This window comes from Salmo trutta, chromosome 28 (assembly GCF_901001165.1).
Source record: "Salmo trutta chromosome 28, fSalTru1.1, whole genome shotgun sequence".
In the NCBI taxonomy this organism is placed as follows: domain Eukaryota; kingdom Metazoa; phylum Chordata; class Actinopteri; order Salmoniformes; family Salmonidae; genus Salmo; species Salmo trutta.
Genome location: NC_042984.1, coordinates 9,855,426 through 9,875,791, shown reverse-complemented (window position 1 = coordinate 9,875,791; position 20,366 = coordinate 9,855,426). Strand labels below are relative to the sequence as shown.

Sequence of the window (20,366 nt, the reverse complement as noted above, 5' to 3'; positions counted from 1 at the left end):
ATGTGGCAACAGGGTTGCTAGCCTGATTTCTCCAATGTATTATGACAACACAAGAAATCTCTCCTCTCTCTTTCTCCTTTCATTTCTGACAAACACACACAAAATAAAAACATCAACCAAACCTACTGTCACAGCCCTTAACCTCCCCTCCCTCCCTATCTCTCCTCAACCTCCCCGTACCTCCTCGATCTCCCTCTCCCTCACTGCAGGAGGGCACTGAGACTGGCATTTCTGTTCCAGCAGGGTGTAATCTGCACCCAGCATCATCCCATGCTGGGCAGGATGGTATGATAGACAGGGGGGTGAGAATGACTGGCGCTAACGAACATGTGACCTGGGCCCCATGCCAGCCGTGTCAACACTCTCCAGGGCCACATGTTCAGTTGCCAAACGTTGCAGATAGAAATGCCTTGAATAGAGCCGACACGATTGCTTGTTTTACATGTCGGAAAGGCATGCTTGTTCTACGTAACATATTTCTATCTGAACGTTCCAAAACACTGCGTCCTGTTAAAACCGACCCCTAGTTCATGACACAAGACCCGCTTCAGGTCAATCATCAACAAAACAAACACATAATAAAGTTTGCCCAGGATAACCTCTTCATTCACCTCCCCAAAGACAGTCAACTGCACTCATGTGTTTTGGGGCTTGATTTTTATAAATCACTCTTTGAGTCATTTAGTTTCAGAAAATCAAATGAAAGGCAACAGAAAACAACCATTGTTGCATTATAACATGACACTCGGAGAGAGGGAGTGGATTTTGAATATTTTGTGTGGAGGTGTGGGCTGAAAGCAATATGTCAAGTTTGTTAACCAAATCAGTCAATCAATCAATCAATCAATCAATCAATCAGCGATGATCATTGATTGAAGTTTGTTTACCTGTTCTCTCCAGTTGATGGCTAAGCTGCTTTGCATATACAGTGCCCTCAGAAATTATTTTTCCACATTTTGTTGTGTTACAAAGTGGGGTTAAAATTGATTTAATTGTATTTTTTTGTCAAGAATCTACACAAAATACTCTGTAATGTCAAAGCGGAAGAAAAAAATGTAACACTAATGAAAACTTAAACACTAATATATCTTGATTAGACAACTATTCAGAATTAAATGTTCATTTCTCTACCATAAGCCACCTCCAACGTTGTTTTAGAGAATTTGGCAGTACGTCCACCTGGCATCACAACCTCAGACCACGTGTATGGCGTCGTGTGGGCGAGCGGTTTGCTGATGAACAGAGTGCCTTATGATGGCGGTGGTGTTATGGTACGGGCAGGCATAAGCTACAGACAACAAACACAATTACATTTTATCAATGGCAATTGGAATGCACAGAAATACCTTGACGAGATCCTGAGGCTCATTGTGAGGCCCATTTTTTAAAGGTATCTGTGACCAACTGTATTCTGTGTTACCATAGAAATCCATAGATTAGGGCCTAATGAATTTTTTTCAATTGACTGATTTCCTAATTTCAACTGTAACTCAGTAAAATCTTTGAAATTGTTGCATGTTGCGTTTATATTTTTGTTCAGTATATTTTCTACATCAATAACTTTCACAGACTAACTCCTCCCTCTGCATGTGCATGTGAACGTTATAAGTGTACAGCATGTGTTGATACATCATGGCATAGTCAGTTACAGTTCTCCCTTCTCTTCAGAAGTGACGGTGCTTGTGGCTATTGCATTGGGCGCTCAATCTACCCACCCTTACGTGTTCTATGGCACAATGTATGAATACATTCATTCTATGTATAGATATAAACTGTGTTAAGCATGCGCAGTTGTAGGGGGTGGCGACATCGGCTTGCAATGAAATGGCAATGGCATAGGGTTTAAAGAGATGAGAGATGTCAGGTGGGGGGGGGGGTTGAAAGGTGCTGTCCCATTACAGTGGGGGTGTCAGATGTGCCTGTGGAGGTTGGGCAGGTCTGAGGAGGTGAGGGCGGGCCGGGGCTCGATGCCTCTGGTCTTCATGAACCCCAGCAGCTGCTCAGGGATCTCAGCCAGCACGTCCTTAGCCAGCCGGGCCATGCTCAGGACCTGGTTCCCCGACCGGTCCATGTAGTCCCGGAAAGGAACAAACTGTAGGGGGGTTGGGGGGGTTGGACGATGACACACTGTAGTAGAGCCACTGGAAGTCTTCCCTAAACTTGTTGGTTCTTGTGAATAAATACATGACTGTATCAGAACTACTACAGCATGTGGTTTTCCTTTCGTCAAATATAACGTTAGTGCACATAGACTAAATGTTTAACATTTCTCAGTTATAACGTTAGTGCACATAGACTAAATGTTTAACATTTCTCAGTTATAACGTTAGTGCACATACACTAAATGTTTAACATTTCTCAGTTGTCTGGCCACAACCTACCTGCACAATGTCTCTTTCAGCAAAGTGCCCCCTGAAGGACACTCTGACCTCATCACCATCTAGCTCCTCCATGGCTAGACAGAGAGGGGGGATAAGGGTCCAGGCAAATAATAGAAAAACAAAGAGGGAACACAAGTCAGTTTGACACAATACATGACAAGTTTTCAGACTAGCACTCCCGGGAACAGCTCAAGTCAAAACTTCTGCAGATACTAGAATGGGACTGTTAAGTGCTGCTAGCAGTTATTTAAAATCAGACTAACCACTGTTAAATGACCGTCGACCCATTGATACCGCGTGGCTCAGTTGGTGGAGCATAAAGCCAGGGTTGTGGGTTCAATTCCCATGGGGGACCAGTATGAACAAATATAAACATGTATACACTAAGTTGCTCTGGATAAGAGTGTCTGGATAAAACTAAAATGTCAAATGAATAGAAGGGTAATTCTAAAAGTGTTACAGAACATCTCATTGAGTCTGATACTGAGATAGATCAACCCTGACATAAAGAAGTATTCATAACCGCACACAACTCCCAGATACACACAGGATCGGACAAATAAACCAGACAAGCCTTGAAGCACACATAGACACACATTTTCCCACAAAGCAACTGGTGAAGAGTTGCTCCCCTGTGCTGCTAACAAGCAGTCTGACCGTGTGACCTGAGCAATGCCTGGCTGACTTCAATGCGTTCGATTGTCTAACCAAGGGGAACATTTAGCCAAATCAAGCGCAGATGATGCCTAGGGTTATGCCTCGCTGGGCTGGAACAGACTCCCCTCCCTTCCTCCCTTCGTTAAGGAGACATTGATCTGAAGAGGGCCAGGATACTTGACTCTGCAACACTGATTTTCCAAAGGAACCCTCAAAGGAGAAAAGCTCCTTATAAGTAGTCCAATAACAGCTGACAGGAGAGTTTGCTCCTCTGTTCTACCTCTAGGGGCGCCATGCTCACCGTCAAACTCTGCAGGTCCGACCCCGATGATGATGATGGACATGGGGAGAGCAGCTGCCTGTAGGGAGAGAAAGAACTAGAAGTTACAGACAGACAGTAGTAGGCTATGCTTGGTTTGCTGACAGCCGCAACTCAGAACAATGCACTGTTCGCAGATAAGATGAAAGAGGAACTGTACTCACATTGACTACAGCCTCCTTGGTCTGCACCATGTCAGAGATAACTCCGTCTGTGATCATCAACAACACAAAATACTGAGAGCCATCCGTCACATCCTGCGCAGACCTGAGGGGAACACGCACGCACACACTGGAGAGTTCAAACTCAGGGAGGACTGTGTGCCTAAATGGGATTGAGAGTATGTGTGTTAACGTCAATTTATGTCATGGCAAATGTTTGCAGCCTCTCACTAGAGACTAAACGAAGGACCGCTTTGTGAGCCTTGACCCTTTGACCTCTGTCATTACCCAGCAGTCACCTCTCATCTCAGAACGAAAGGATCGACCACTCCCAAATAATAAATATATTAAAAAATACAAGAGAAAAATGTCACGTGGTAGTTTTTTTCCAAAACAATTTCATCAAGAGAGCCACAGGCACTGCAAGAAATAAAATGAACAACAGAGAGACTAGATACATTTCAGGTCCAATCTGTTATTATGTTAGACAAGCTCCAAGACGTGTGTCACAGTTGTTTGTCTGTAGGCTATCGACAATGTTCTCCCTGGGCTGTCCTTCACCTGGTTTAGGCTCTCAAAATACACCCCTAATAAAAAGGTAATTAAGGTGTTCCACTTGACTGAGTGTAGCATGGATCCTTGTCTGAGACCTGGGCTGAATGAGGGCTTTACAGTGCTCTGACATATCTAAGAGCCAGGTAGCAGTGTGCTGTAAGGGTCTAGGGATGAGACACAGGGGCTGTGACACAGGGCTGGTTATTACAGCACACAGAAGAATAAAAAACAAACCCCTTGTCTTTCTTGCACTTACACATACTTTTATTACTTTTTTATTGAACCTTTATTTAACTAGGCAAGTCAGTTAAGAACAAATTCTTATTTACAATGACTGGCTACCCCAGCAGCAGAGTGCTAGTCAGAGAGGGAGAGCAGCAGTCTGCTAGAGCGAGAGCAGCAGTCTGCTAGTCAGAGAGAGAGAGCAGCAGTCTGCTAGTCAGAGGGAGAGCAGCAGTCTGCTAGAGGGAGAGCAGCAGTCTGCTAGTCAGAGAGGGAGAGAGCAGCGGTCTGCTAGAGAGGAAGAGCAGCGCTCTGCTAGAGAGGGAGAGCAGCAGTCTGCTAGAAAGGGAGAGCAGCAGTCTGCTAGAGAGGGAGAGCAGCAGTCTGCTAGTCAGAGAGGGAGAGCAGCAGTCTGCTAGTCAGAGAGGGAGAGCAGCAGTCTGCTAGTCAGAGAGGGAGAGAGCAGCAGTCTGCTAGTCAGAGGGAGAGCAGCAGTCTGCTAGAGGGAGAGCAGCAGTCTGCTAGTCAGAGAGGGAGAGCAGCAGTCTGCTAGTCAGAGAGGGAGAGCAGCAGTCTGCTAGTCAGAGGGAGAGCAGCAGTCTGCTAGAGGGAGAGAGCAGCAGTCTGCTAGAGGGAGAGAGCAGCAGTCTGCTAGAGGGAGAGCAGCAGTCTGATAGTCAGAGAGGGAGAGCAGCAGTCTGCTAGTCAGAGAGGGAGAGCAGCAGTCTGCTAGTCAGAGAGGGAGAGCAGCAGTCTGCTAGTCAGAGAGGGAGAGCAGCAGTCTGCTAGTCAGAGAGGGAGAGCAGCAGTCTGCTAGTCAGAGAGGGAGAGCAGCAGTCTGCTAGTCAGAGGGAGAGAGCAGCAGTCTGCTAGTCAGAGGGAGAGCAGCAGTCTGCTAGAGGGAGAGCAGCAGTCTTGCGAGAGAGGGGAAAACCTCAGTCTGCTAGGGAGAGCAGCAGTCTGCTAGTCAGAGAGGGAGAGCAGCAGTCTGCTAGTAAGAGAGAGAGCAGCAGTCTGCTAGTCAGAGAGGGAGAGCAGCAGTCTGCTAGTCAGAGAGGGAGAGCAGCAGTCTGCTAGTCAGAGAGAGAGAGCAGCAGTCTGCTGGTCAGGGAGGGAGAGCAGCAGTCTGCTAGTCAGAGGGAGAGAGCAGCAGTCTGCTAGTCAGAGGGAGAGCAGCAGTCTGCTAGAGGGAGAGCAGCAGTCTGCTAGAGGGAGAGCAGCAGTCTGCTAGTCAGAGGGAGAGCAGCAGTCTGCTAGAGGGAGAGCAGCAGTCTGCTAGAGGGAGAGCAGCAGTCTGCTAGTCAGAGGGAGAGCAGCAGTTTGCTAGAGGGAGAGCAGCAGTCTGCTAGAGGGAGAGCAGCAGTCTGCTAGAGGGAGAGCAGCAGTCTTGCGAGAGAGGGGAAAACTTCAGTCTGCTAGGGAGAGCAGCAGTCTGCTAGTCAGATGGAGAGCAGCAGTCTTGCGAGAGAGGGGAAAACTTCAGTCTGCTAGAGGGAGAGCAGCAGTCTGCTAGAGGGAGAGCAGCAGACTTGCGAGAGAGGGGAAAACTTCAGTCTGCTAGGGAGAGCAGCAGTCTGCTAGTCAGAGGGAGAGCATTGTTGCCTAGGGGAGAAAAAGTCTGGCAGAGAACACAACTTCAAGTACATAGTGTAGCCTAGAAACTCCAGGGGGTGTGTGTTTCTACTCTAGTATGTATGAATGTGCTGCTATGTGAACCATTAGGCAGCAGTGTTGCACCTTGCATTTATATCTAATGTATTCTGTATTGTCTCCTGAGATCATAATGAACATATATAGTGGGTCAGATATCACCAGAAGTCTAGCCCATTGTAATCTCCTTACCGTGCCACCTGGTTGATGACTGGAGAGAAGTTGGTGGGTCCGTAGAGTTGGACCGTCCTGATGCTCTGGAAGTACGCCTCCAAAACTCCCTCTATCCCCACACAGTTAGGGTTTTCATTGTCACCACTCTGCAAGGGACGGGAAGAGATGCATGTCACCATGTCAGCCTTTACGTACTTCAAGACATTCAGTTATCAATAAAGCTTTGGTAAATGATTTCACTGGTGATCCAAACCGCAACCATCAACCCACTTTTTACACATCCAATCCTTTCAAGGACAAGGCTCAGGAAAAGAAAGATCTAAATGTGCATTGTGGTAATAACAATAAAAAGTCAAGTGCCTGCCACGAAAAGTGTAAATAATAAATAAGGTTATATTTATAATTAATATGGGACGTTAATATTCCACTAGCCACTGGAGAGCGCCCAGCCCTGTTCACGGAGCTCCTGTGCTTGTTGTTGTTGTTGTTTGGGAAGTAATTCTGCAGGTCAGAGAGAAACAGAAAGCTGTTGGCTTGACAACAGCAGCCAGCGGAACAGAGCCTGTGATTGGAGAGGCTCCTCAGGAGGAAGTGAGAGGATGCTGGGAGTCCCCCGCAGGGCTGGGAGATGAGCCGGCTGCTGAGCGCGTGGCCAGCTGTCACCGAGGCGATGAGGCTCGGCCCCTGCGCCACACCCTGTCCTCACTCAGGTCCTCTCTCAGCGAGCTGAGCGCTCTCACAGCTGCATTGAGACAATGTCTGGGCACGCTTACTGCTGGTGGTGGAAGATATCTGATCATACAGACAGACACCCTCAGGGGTGACCTTGAGACGTTCACTTACAGTATATACACTGAACAAAAATATAAACGCAACATACAACAATTTCAAAAATTTTACTGGGTTAATGTTCATATCAGGAAATCAGTCAATTGAAATAAATTCATTAGGGCCTAATCTTAAACGTTTACCTAAAATAAATTATTTCTCAGATAATTCAGTTTCAGAAGAAAAAGACATTGTGACTGTCACGTCCTGGCCAGTATAAGGGTTAATTGTTATTGTAGTTTGGTCAGGACGTGGCAGAGGGTATTTGTTGTATGTGGTTCGGGGTGGTGTGTTTGTTGTAGGGGATTTGGTTTATGTATTCCGGGGTTTTTTGAGCACTGTTCCTTGTTTATGTATTTCTATGTTGATCTAGCTGGTTGTATGTCTATGTTTGGTTAATTGGGGTTGGGACTCTCAATTGAAGACAGGTGTTGTCTATTTGCCTTTGATTGAGAGTCCCATATATTAGGGTTTGTTTGTCTTTTGTGGGAGAGTGTTTGTGAGCACTGCGTTATTGAGCCTGCTACACTGGTGTGAGTTGTGAGTATCATTTATTGTTTTGTTTTTCCTGTGGATGCTTTTCGTTTTTTCCTATTAAAAGAATGAGTATCCACAACTCTGCTGCATTTTGGTCCTCCTCTCTGCAACACCACGACATAATTCGTGACAATGTACACTGAACAAAAATATAATCCAGGTCTGTACCCAAACAATTTGAACTTCTACTTTTAAAAATCCACCTCTCCAAAAACAAGTCTCTCACCGTCGCCGCTTGCTATAGACCCCCCTCGGCCCCTAGCTGTGCTCTGGACACCATATGTGAACTGATTGCCCCCCATCTATCTTCAGAGCTCGTGCTACTAGGTGACCTAAACTGGGACATGCTTAACACCCCAGCCATCCTACAATCCAAGCTTGATGCCCTCAATCTCACACAAATTATGAATGAACCCACCAGGTACAACCCCAAAGCCGCAAACACTGGCACCCTCATAGATATCATCCTAACCAACGTGCCCTCTAAATACACCTCTGCTGTTTTCAACCAAGATCTCAGCGATCACTGCCTCATTGCCTGCAAACGACCTCCACTCATCACTGTGAAACGCTCCCTGAAACATTTCAACGAGCAAGCCTTTCTAATCGACCTGGCCCTGGTATCCTGGAAAGATATTGACCTCATCCCGTCAGTAGAGGATGCCTGGTTATTTAAAAAAATGCCTTCCTCACCATCTTAAATAAGCATGCCCCTTTCAAGAAATTTAGAACCAGGAACAGATATAGCCCTTGGTTCTCCCCAGACCTGACTGCCCTTAACCAACACAAAAATATCCTGTGGCGTTCTGCATTAGCATCGAACTGCCCCCGTGATATGCAACTTTTCAGAGAAGTTAGAAACCAATACACACAGACAGTTAGAAACGCCAAGGCTAGCTTTTTCAAACAGAAATTTGCTTCCTGCAACTCAAACTCTAAAAAGTTCTGGGACACTGTAAAGTCCATGGAGAATAAGAACACCTCCTCCCAACTGCCCACTGCACTGAGGATAGGAAACTGAGGATAGGAAACTCTGTCACCACCGATAAGCCCACTATAATTGAGAATTTCAATAAGCATTTTTCTACGGCAGGCCATGCTTTCCACCTAACTACCCCTACTGCATTCAACAGCACTTCACCCCCCACAGCTATTCGCCCAAGCCTCCCCCATTTCTCCTTCTCCCAAATCCATTCAGCTGATGTTCTGAAAGAGCTGGAAAATCTGGACCCCTACAAATCAGCTGGGCTTGACAATCTGGACCCTTTCTTTCGAAAATTATCTGCCGAAATTATTGCAACCCCTATTACTAGCCTGTTCAACCTCTCTTTCGTGTCGTCTGAGATTCCCATAGATTGGAAAGCAGCTGCTGTCATCCCCCTCTTCAAAGGAGGTGACACTCTTGATCCAAATTGCTACAGACCTATATCCATCCTACCCTGCCTTTCTAAGGTCTTTGAAAGCCAAATCAACAAACAGATTACCGACCATTTCGAATCCCACCGCACCCTCTCTGCTATGCAATCTGGTTTCAGAGCTGGTCATGGGTGCACCTCAGCCACGCTCAAGGTCCTAAACAACATCGTAACCGCCATTGATAAGAAACAATACTGTGCTGCCGTATTCATTGACCTGGCCAAAGCTTTTGACTCTGTTAATCACCACATCCTCATCGGCAGACTCAGTAGCCTTGGTTTCTCAAACGATTGCGTCGCCTGGTTCACCAACTACTTCTCTGATAGAGTTCAGTGTGTCAAATCGGAGGGCCTGCTGTCCGGACCTCTGGCAGTCTCTATGGGGGTACCACAGGGTTCAATTATTGGGCCAACTCTTTTCTCTGTATACATCAATGATGTCGCTCTTGCTGCTGGTGAATCTCTGATCCACCTCTACGCAGACGACACCATTCTGTATACTTCTGGCCCTTCTTTAGACACTGTGTTAACAACCCTCCAGACGAGCTTCAATGCCATACAACTCTCCTTCCGTGGTCTCCAACTGCTCCTAAATACAAGTAAAACTAAATGCATGCTCTTCAACCGATCGCTGCCTACACCTGCCCGCCTGTCCAGCATCACTTCTCTGGACGGTTCTGACTTAGAATTTGTGGACAACTACAAATACCTAGGTGTCTGGTTAGACTGTAAACTCTCCTTCCAGACTCACATCAATCATCTCCAATCCAAAGTGAAATCTAGAATTGGCTTCCTATTTCGCAACAAAGCATCCTTCACTCATGCTGCCAAACATACCCTCGTAAAACTGACCATCCTACCAATCCTCGACTTCGGCGATGTCATTTACAAAATAGCCTCCAATACCCTACTCAACAAGCTGGATGCAGTCTATCACAGTGCCATCCGTTTTGTCACCAAAGCCCCATATACTACCCACCACTGCGACCTGTACGCTCTCGTTGGCTGGCCTTCGCTTCATAATCGTCGCCAAACACATTGGCTCCAGGTCATCTACAAGACACTGCTGGGTAAAGTCCCCCCTTATCTCCGCTCACTGGTCACCATAGCAGCACCCACCTGTAGCACGCGCTCCAGCAGGTATATCTCTCTGGTCACCCCTAAAGCCAACTCCTCCTTTGGTCGTCTCTCCTTCCAGTTCTCTGCTGCCAATGACTGGAACGAACTACAAAAATCTCTGAAACTGGAAACACTTATCTCCCTCACTAGCTTTAAGCACCAGCTGTCAGAGCAGCTCACAGATCACTGCACCTGTACATAGCCCATCTATAATTTAGCCCAAACTACTACCTCTTCCCCTACTGTATTTATTTATTTTATTTATTATTTTGCTCCTTTGCACCATATTATTTCTATTTTAACTTTGAACTTTCTTCAAATTATAATTCTACCATTCCAGTGTTTTACTTGCTATACTTTATTTACTTTGCCACCATGGCCTTTTTTTGCCTTTACCTCCCTTATCTCACATCATTTGCTCACATTGTATATAGTCTTATTTTTGTCTACTGTATCATTGATTGTATGTTGTTTTACTCCACGACAACATATTTTTTGTATGTTGTCGAACTGCTTTGCTTTATCTTGGCCAGGTCGCAATTGTAAATGAGAACTTGTTCTCAACTTGCCTACCTGGTTAAATAAAGGTGAAATAAAATAAAAAAATAAAATAAACACCACATGGTAACAGATTCCCTCATAATGGGCCTCAGGATCTCGTAATGGTATTTTTGTGCATTCAAATTGCCGTCGATAAGATGCAATTGTGTTTGTTGTCTGTAGCTTATGCCTGCCCCATACCATAACCCCACCGCCACCACGGGGCCCTCTGTTCACAATGTTAACATCAGCAAACCGCTCACCGGTTGGACGCACTGCTAAATTCTTTAAAATGACATTGGAGGGGGCCTCCCAAGTCGCACAGTGGTCTTAGGCACTGCATCGCTGTGCTAGCTGTGCTTCTAGAGATTCTGGGTTTAAGTCCAGGTTCTGTCGCAGCCGACCGTGACCGGGACACCCATGGGGCGGCGCACAATTGGCCCAGCGCCGTCCGGGTTAGGAGAGGGTTTGGCCGGCAGGGATGTCCTTGTCCCATCGCGCACTAGTGACTCCTGTGGCTGGCCGGGCACAGTGCACGCTGACACGGTCGCCAGGTGTACGATGTTTCCTCTGACACATTAGTACGGCTGGCTTCCGGATTAAGGGGGCATTGTGTCAAAAAGCAGTACAACTTGGTTGGGTTGTGTTGTGTTTCGGAGGACGCATGGCTCTCGACCTTCGCCTCTCCCGAGTCCGTACAGTAGTTGCAGCAATGAGACAAGACTGTAACTACCAATTGGATACCACGAAATTGGGGAGAAAAAGAGGTAAACATCAAATAAAAATTCTAAATAAAATAGGAGGCAATTTATGATAGAGGAATTAACATTCAATTCTATGGCAACAGCTCTGGTGGACATTTCTCCAGTCAGCATGCCAATTGCACGCTCCCTCAAAACATGAGACATCTGTGGCATTGTGTTGTGTGACGCAGTTTAGAGTGGCCGTTTATTGTCCCCAGCACAAGTTGCACCTGTGTAATGATCATGCTGTTTAATCAGGTTCTTGATACTCCACACCTGTCAGGTGGATGGATTATGTTGGCAAAGGAGAAACGCTCACTAATAGAGATGTAAACAAATTTGTGCACCGATTTTGAGAGAAATAAGCTTTTTGTACATATGGAACATTTCTGGGATCTTTTATTTCGGCTCATGAAACATGGGACCAACACTTTACATGTGGCGTTTAGATTTTTGTTCATTGTCACAATGTCCTTTTCTTCTGAATCTGAATGATCTGAGAAATCATTTATTTTAGGCAAACGTTTAAGTGGAGAGAAAGTATTTGAAGCCAAACAATGTAAATGTACAAAGTAACTTTTATTTGTCTGCCAGTCTCTCTATTAGTTTTTTCCCCCCATTCTTTTTTCTCTCCATATACTTCACTGTGTGCTGCAATGGCCAAAAACCTCTCTGCGCTCTGCCAGACACATTCCAGCACCTCCCCAGCCTGTGATTGATCCCAGCTGATGCTCTTAGGCCAAACAAGGGCATGATTGGCAGCACAATCAACCCCATCCCTTTAAAACGCCACTCTTATCCTGAAACCGAGTAGCCAATTTGATTGAATATGGCCCTGAGACAGTGTTCTCTCTGGCATTTCCTCCCACTTTCCTTCCCTGCCTCCTTTTCCTGCCTCTCCCACACATGAAACATAGTGTCTGTATGTGTGCTATAATCTAACACACACTCACACCTACACACATTAACACACTAACAGTCAACCACACACACACACACACACACAAACACCTACAGACACTAAAACACAAACACCTACCTACTACTATAGGTGTATTGAAGGTGCTAATAGGAGAAGTACAGTATGACAATCTGATTCATGATAAGAGGTGGTTTACTCTAATCTGATATCAAATCAAATTTTATTTGTCACATACACATGGTTAGCAGATGTTAACGCGAGTGTAGCGAAATGCTTGTGCTTCTAGTTCCGACCATGCAGTAATATCTAACAAGTAATCTAACCTAACAATTTCACAACTACCTTATACACACACAAGTGTAAAGGAATGAATAAGAATATGTACATAAAAATATATGAATGAGCGATGGTCGAACGGCATAGGCAAGATGCAGTAGATGGTATAGAATACAGTATATACTGTACATACGAGATGAGTAATGTAGGGTATGTAAACATTATATAAAGTGGCATTGTTTAAAGTGGCTAGTGATACATTTATTACATCAATTATTTCATTATTAAACTGGCTAGAGATGAGTCAGTATGTTGGCAGCAGCCACTCAATGTTAGTGATGGCTGTTTAACAGTCTGATGGCCTTGAGATAGAACCCTGTGGCACCCCAATAGAGACTGCCAGAGATCCGGACAACGGCCCTCCGATTTGACACACTGAACTCTGTCTGAGAAGTAGTTGGTGAACCAGGCGAGGCAGTCATTTCAGAAACCAAGGCTGTTGAGTCTGCCGATAAGAATGTGGTGATTGACAGAGTCGAAAGCTTTGGCCAGGTCGATGAATACAGCTGCACAGTATTGTCTCTTATCGATGGCAGGTATGATATCGTTTAGGACCTTGAGCGTGGCTGAGGTGCACCCATGACCAGCTCGGAAGCTAGATTGCATAGCGGAGAAGGTACGGTGGGATTCGAAATGGTCGGTGATCTGTTTGTTAACTTTGTTAACGGTCATCCCCCTGAAGAGAGGGATGACCGTGGCAGCTTTCCAATCTTTGGGGATCTCAGACAATTTGAAAGAGGTTGAACAGGCTAGTAATAGGGGTTTGAACAATTTTTTTGATAATTTTAGAAAGAGAGGGTCCAGATTTTCTAGCCCTGCTGATTTGTAGGGGTCCAGATTTTGCAGCTCTTTCAGAACATCAGCTTTCTGGATTTGGGTGAAGGAGAAATGGGGGAGGCTTGGGCAAGTTGCTGTGGGGGGTGCAGGGCTGTTGACCAGGGTAAGGGTGGCCAGCTGGAAAGCATGGCCAGCCGTAGGAAAATGCTTATTGAAATTCTCAATTATTGTGGATTTATCGGTGGTGACAGTGTTTCCTAGCCTCAGTGCAGTGGGCAGCTGGGAGGAGATGCTCTTATTCTCCATGGACTTTACAGTCCCAGAACTTTTTGGAGTTTGTGCTACAGGATGCAAATTTCTGTTTGAAAAAGCTAGCCTTTGCTTTCCTAACTGCCTGTGCATATTGGTTCCTAACTTCCCTGAAAAGTTGCATATCCCGGGGGCTATTTGATGCTAATGCAGTACGCCACAGGATGTTTTTGTGCTGGTCAAGGGCAGTCAGGTCTGGAGAGAACAAAGGGCTATATCTGTTCCTGGTTCTACATTTTCTGAATGGGGCATGCTTCTTTAAGATGGTGAGGAAAGCACTTTTAAAGAATAACCAGGCATCTTCTACTGACGGAATGAGGTCAATATCCTTCCAGGATACCCGGGCCAGGTCGATTAGAGAGGCCTGCTCTCTGAAGTGTTTTACTAGAATATGATACTAGAGATGTTTTACTATAATCTGATACATGATACTAGAGGTGTTTTACTGTAATCTGGTACATGATGTGTATGCCCTTCTGGGTTTGGGACTGAAAGTGTGTCTAATCATAGCAGTGTGTGTGTGTCTAACCAGAGGGAAGGCGTGGGATATCTTTCCATCGGGAGGTAGCTTGGCTCCGAAGCCGTAGGCAGGAAAGAGCTTGTCACTGTCATAGTCCTGGATGATGTCCCCTACAGCCTTCAGGGCCATGGCATACGCATTCATCTGGTACGGGTTCATGTAGTGGAGGGAGGTGGGCTGAGACGGGTCACCTGTCACACAGCACAAATTCAATTAATCAAAATTATTTTATAAAACCATTTTTACCACCAGCAATTTTCATAAAAGTGCTTTACAGATACCCAGCCTAAAACCCCAAAGAGCAAGCAGTACAAAGCCACAGTGGCTAGGTAAAACACAGACACACACATAGCTACAACTGAAATGAAGCTAGATCCATGTCTGATCCCTGCTGATGCATGTAGTGACCTACAGTATACCCCTGTTATTTAATATGTGCATAAATTACCTAAATACACTGTATACACAAACTTACGTGGAGACCACTTAAAGTTAGTGGATCCTGCTATTTCAGCCACACCCGTTACTGACAGGTATATACATTCGAGCAAACAGCCATGCAATCTCCATTGACAAACATTGGCAGTAGAATGGCCTTACTGAAGAGCTCAGTGACTTTCAACATGGCACCATCATAGGATGCCAACTTCCTAACAAGTCAGTTTGTCAAATTTCTGCCCTGCTAGAACTGCCCCGGTCAACTGTATGTGCTGTTATTGTGAAGTGAAAACATCTTGGAGCAACAACGGCTCAGCCGCAAAGTGGTAGGCCACTCCAAGCTCACAGAACGGATCCGTCGAGTGCTGAAGTGCGTAGCGCGTAAAGATCGTCTGTCCTCAGTTGCAACGCTCACTACAGAGTTCCAAACTGCCTCTGGAAGCTACGTCAGCATAAGAACTGTTCGTCAGGAGCTTCATAAAATTGGTTTCCATGGCCGAGCAGCCGCACACAAGCCTAAGATCACCATGCGCAATGCCAAGCGTCGGCTGGAGTGGTGTAAAGCTCACTGCCATTGGACATTGTACCAGTGGAAATGCATTCTCTGGAGTGATGAATCACTCTTAACCATCTGGCAGTGCGACGGACATTACCTGCCCCAATGCATAGTGTAAAGTTTGGTGGAGAAGAAATAAAGGTCTGGGGCTGTTTTTCATGGTTCAGGCCCCTTAGTTCCAGTGAAGGGAAATCTTAACGCTACAGCATATAGTGACATTCTAGACGAATATGTGCTTCCAACTTTGGGAAAGGACCTATCCTGTTTCAGGATGACAATGCCCCGTGCACAAAGCGAGGTCCATACAAAAATGGTTTGTCGAGATTGGTGTGGAAGAACTTGACTGGCCTGCACAAAGCCCTGACCTCAACCCCATCAAACACCTTTGGGATGAATTGGAACGCCGACTACAAGCCAGCCCTATTCGTCCAACATCAGTGCCCGACCTCACTAATGCTCTTGTGGCTGAATGTAAGCAAGTCCCTGCAGAAATGTTCCAACATCTAGTGGAAAGCCTTCACAGAAGAGTGGAGGCTGTTATAGCAGAAAAGGTGGGACAAATTCCATATTAATGCCCATGATTTTGGGATGAGATGTTTGACAAGCAGGTGTCCACATACTTTTGGTCATGTAGTGGAATTAGTATGCATTTGCATTTGAAATTCATCTACTGTGTGTGGAAATGTTTTTATATGGCCAATGACCGCCCTGAGCTCCACTTACCATTAGAAGCAGTGAAGTCGATGGCTACTGTGAAGTTGAGTTGTGTCCTGTTGGGAAAGAAGGGGTTGAAAAACATTAAAAAGATCAACGTGATCCAAATTAATACTGCCCTCCGAGGACCAAACCTCTTCAACCAGGACGTTGATCAATAGTTTATTGAGTAGTTGTTATATTACTCTTGCCATGGCCCTAATTGACTAACTGGTTAGATGAAGCAATGTAAGTCCAAGGCCTGTAATCACAGGGGTTCCCAAGCTGTTTAACCACACAGGCATAGGTTTAATTAACCCTGGGCTAATTAACATTCCACTCACCCGCCTCGGATGAAATCCACAAACGTATATTCCGACTCCACTTTGAAGGACAGCAGTGTTACCTGATGATAGTAGTGATGGGGGCAGGGGGGGATAGTATGATGACAATAGTGACCCATATAAATCATTACAATGGTGAAGCTGACAGGCAGATAAGGGGAAGGTACTTACAGTGCCAGAGTTAATGTATTTCTTTTTCTTGCCCTTCTTTTTTGGATTTAGAACCTGGTTTATGAAAGCATGGATAAGAAAACAATTACAGTAAGTCATTTCAAAAGCAATATGAACTTAAAATGCTTGTGGTAGATATTTTTCATAATGTGTACATGGATGTACACATCTATTCAAGGTACAACATAACAAACAAAACTGAAAGGATATTCATGACAATAGTAATCACACATGTACTGGTATACAGTGCATTCTGAAAGTAATCAGACCCCTCGACTTATTCCACATTTTTTTTACGTTACAGCCTTATTCTAAAAAAAGTATTTGTCCCTCATCAATCTACACAAAATACCTCATAATGACAAAGCAAAAACAGGCTATGCATTTTTGCAAATTTACTTTTAAATAATCCAATAAAATATAACATTTCCATATGTATTCAGAACCTTTACTCAGTACTTTGACGCACCTTTGACAGTGATTACAGCCTCAAGTCTTCTTGGGTATGTCGCTACAAGCTTGGCGCACCTATATTTGGGGATTTTCTCCCATTATTCTCTGTTGATCCTCCAAAGCTCTGTCAGTTTGGATAACAGAGCTTTTCAGGTCTCTCCAGAGATGTTCAATCGGGTTCAAGTCCAGGCTCTGGCTGGGCCAGTCAAGGACCTTCAGAGTCTTGTCCCGAAGCCACTCCTGCATTGTCTTGTCTGTTTGCTTGGAGTCGTTGTCCTGTTGGTAGGTGAACCTTCGCCCCAGTCTGAGGTCCTGAGCGCTCTGGAACAGGTTTTCATCAAGGATCTCATTTGATTTTGCTCCGTTTATCTTTCCCTCAATCCTGACTAGTCTCCCAGTCCCGGCCGCTAAAAAACATCCCAACAGCATGATGCTGCCACCACCATGCTTCACCGTAGGGATGGTGCCAGGTTTGCTCCAGATGTGACACTTGGCATTCAGGTCAAAGATTTCAATCTTGGTTTCATCAGACCAGAGAATCTTGTTTCTCATGGTCAGAGTCATTAGGTGCCTTTTGGCAAACTCCATGTGGGCTATCATGTGCCTTTTACTGTGGCTTCTGTCTGGCCACTCTACCATAAAAGGCCTGATTGGTGGAGTGCTGCAGAGATGGTTGTCCTTCTGGAAGGTTCTCCCATCTCCACTGAGGAACTCGTCGCCAGATCTGTGCCTCAACACAATCCTGTCTCGGAGCTCTCCGGACAATTCCTTCGACCTCATGCCTTGGATTTTGCTCTGACATGCACTGTCAACTGTGGGACCTTATATATATATATATATATATATATACACATACACACACACACACACACACACACACACACACACACACACACACACACACACACACACACACACACACACACACACACACACACACACACACACACACACACACACACACACACACACACACAGGAGTGTGCCTTTCCAAATCTTGTCCAATCAATTGAATTTACCATAGGTGGACTCCAATCAAGTTGTAGAAACATCTCAAGGATGATCAATGGAAACATGATTCACCTGAGCACAATTTCGAGTTTCATAGCAAAGGGTCTGAATACTTATGTAAATAAGGTATTTCTGTATTAAAGTTTTAATACATTTGCCAAACATTCAAAAAACCTGTTTTCGATTTGTCATTATGGGGTATTATGTGTCGATTGATGAGGAAATTGTTTTATTTAATCCATTTTAGAAAAAGTCTAATGTAACACTGTGGGAAAAGTCAAGGGGTCTGAATACTTTCCGAATGCACTGTATGCTACTGAAAATGAACAAACATTTGTGGCTCACCTCATAGACATTAAACTGGTTTTGTCCACGTGAGAAATCTCTGTAACTTGTGGTGAACTCACCAATGAAATCATGGCTGCAGGGAAGAATAACTGACGGCATGAGACACATTCACAAAGCATTAGACATTCATGTGTAAATCAAAAAGCGCAACAAAAAAATACCTTCCGTCTCTGTCCCAGTCATACACATCCACCTTCACTGTTCTAGGAGGGAAACAGAAAAAAACTATTGGAAATACCCTCAAATTAAAGCTGACACTTTGACCTCATAGTCATTGTATCATTTCAAATCCAAAGTGCTGGAGTACAGAGCCAAAACAACAAAAAAATGTGTCACTGTCCCAATACATTCAGAGCTCACCATATTTCATTTGTTCAACATGACCTTTGACACAACCACCATAGACCTATTCCTTCTAAAGAAAAAGGTTGAAATGCTGATACATGTTCATGTGACGTAGACTGCTGTCCTGTCAACACAACACTGACTCACAGAGACTCCATCAGCATCGTTGACAGTGAATGGTGTGGTAACGTGGTGTGAATACTCTGAGTCAATCCCAATAACACCAGTGCTGGCCCCTAGGAAACCAGGGCCGACTGCTGGCATTATTCTGATCGCCCCAGTGACTAACAGTTGAAGTCATCATTCTGCTGCTCAGTACTGTAGAGGTTCCCCATTGGTTCCCCCAGACAGTTTCCCAATGTTTCAACGCTATTGATATCATACAACATACCTGACCTGATGAAGGTCCTTGCGTATCGAAACGTTGTCAATAAAGGTAACTGGGAGCATATTCAGTGTGCTGGCCTGTCTGTCTGTTCTAGTAAACTTCATCAACCCAGCACCTACGTTTTTATGTATGTGCGTATGACCACAATCCTTTCATACAACATAGTCATAGATAGTCACACCCCCAGCCTGAAGGACAATCATTGGTCATGCAACCCAAAGCATACTGTCCCTCTGTCCTCTCCACTCTAACCTGTCATAGTCCCCATTACAGAGGGCCCTCACTGGGATGGTGAAGGGCTGCCACACAGGATTCAGTGTGTTCTTAACCACCTCCGTCTTATGACAGATAGTGAACCTGGAACAGAGTTGTAGAGAAAGTTACAGAGAGGAACTCACAATGTACTTAGGTGATATCACTAGAGACAATCCCAGTATGATACTCACAGCTAGAACCTAACCCACAGACCTACATTGCATACTGTGGTAAAGCCTCGGAAAGATGAAGATGTAGATGAAACTAGACGTTACTAGGAAACCAGGACATTTCCTCGGAAGCTAAACTCACGTTCCATCCTCGTTACTTCTGTAGAAGACCAGGAAGGGGTCAGATTTCCCAAAAAAGTCTTTCTTGTCCAGCTTGTTGGCACACAGCTGCATGGTAGCAATGTCCTGGAGAAAAACATCAACAGAGAACCTTTGCATAGCATCTCACCGTAGCACACCATAAACAGCCAACTGGGCACATACTGTACTACATACTGTCATTTCAATGAAATTACGTTGAACCAACGTGGAATATCAAATCAAATACAATTTGATTTGTCACATGCGCCCGAAGACAACAGGTGTCAAACACTTACTTACAAGACGTTAATCAACAATGCAGTTAAGAAAAAAGAGTTAAGAAAATATTTACTAAATAAACTAAAGTAAAAATTGTCTATAATAAAATAACAATAATGTGGCTACAGTTGAAGTCTGGAGTTTACATGCACTTAGATTGGAGTCATTAAAACATTGGTTAGGACATCTAATTTGTGCATGACACGTAGTTTTTACAACAATTGTTTACAGACAGATCACTTATAATTCACTGTATCACAATTCCAGTGGGTCAGAAGTTTACATACACTTTACATACAGTTGAAGTCGGAAGTTTACACCTTAGTCAAATACATTTAAACTCTGTTTTTCACAATTCTTGACATAAAATCCCAGTAAAAAATACCTGTCTTAGGGTCACCACTTTATTTTAAGAATGTTAAATGTAAGAATAATAGTAGAGGGAATTATTTATTTCAGCTTTTATTTCTTTCATCACATTCCCAGTGGGTCAGAAGTTTACATACACTCAATTAATATTTGGTAGAATTGCCTTTAAATTGTTTAACTTGGGTCAAACATTTCGGGTAGCCTTCCACAAGCTTCCCACAATAAGTCGGGTGAATGTTG

The 20,366-nt window shown here is 44.7% G+C and overlaps 1 protein-coding gene across 5 annotated transcripts in view; it reads right to left on the bottom strand.

The window, feature by feature from the left end:
* Positions 1 to 1,461: 1,461 nt before the first annotated feature.
* The window catches only part of LOC115165429 (copine-9), a 69,695-nt gene continuing 50,790 nt past the window's right edge, over positions 1,462 to 20,366 (bottom strand). For 3 of the 5 annotated variants that reach the window (XM_029718524.1, XM_029718525.1, XM_029718529.1), the window contains 13 exons: positions 19,480 to 19,583; positions 19,165 to 19,269; positions 18,341 to 18,382; positions 18,177 to 18,252; positions 16,368 to 16,421; positions 16,197 to 16,258; positions 15,883 to 15,929; positions 14,175 to 14,356; positions 6,138 to 6,265; positions 3,522 to 3,681; positions 3,340 to 3,397; positions 2,382 to 2,455; positions 1,462 to 2,092 (listed from right to left, as the gene is read on the bottom strand). In XM_029718524.1, coding sequence (XP_029574384.1) covers positions 1,910 to 2,092; positions 2,382 to 2,455; positions 3,340 to 3,397; positions 3,522 to 3,681; positions 6,138 to 6,265; positions 14,175 to 14,356; positions 15,883 to 15,929; positions 16,197 to 16,258; positions 16,368 to 16,421; positions 18,177 to 18,252; positions 18,341 to 18,382; positions 19,165 to 19,269; positions 19,480 to 19,583 — 1,275 coding nt within the window. In that variant the 3' untranslated portion in view covers positions 1,462 to 1,909. The remainder of the gene's footprint in view (positions 2,093 to 2,381; positions 2,456 to 3,339; positions 3,398 to 3,521; positions 3,682 to 6,137; positions 6,266 to 14,174; positions 14,357 to 15,882; positions 15,930 to 16,196; positions 16,259 to 16,367; positions 16,422 to 18,176; positions 18,253 to 18,340; positions 18,383 to 19,164; positions 19,270 to 19,479; positions 19,584 to 20,366) is intronic. The other 2 variants (XM_029718526.1, XM_029718527.1) reach the window with 1 other exon arrangement.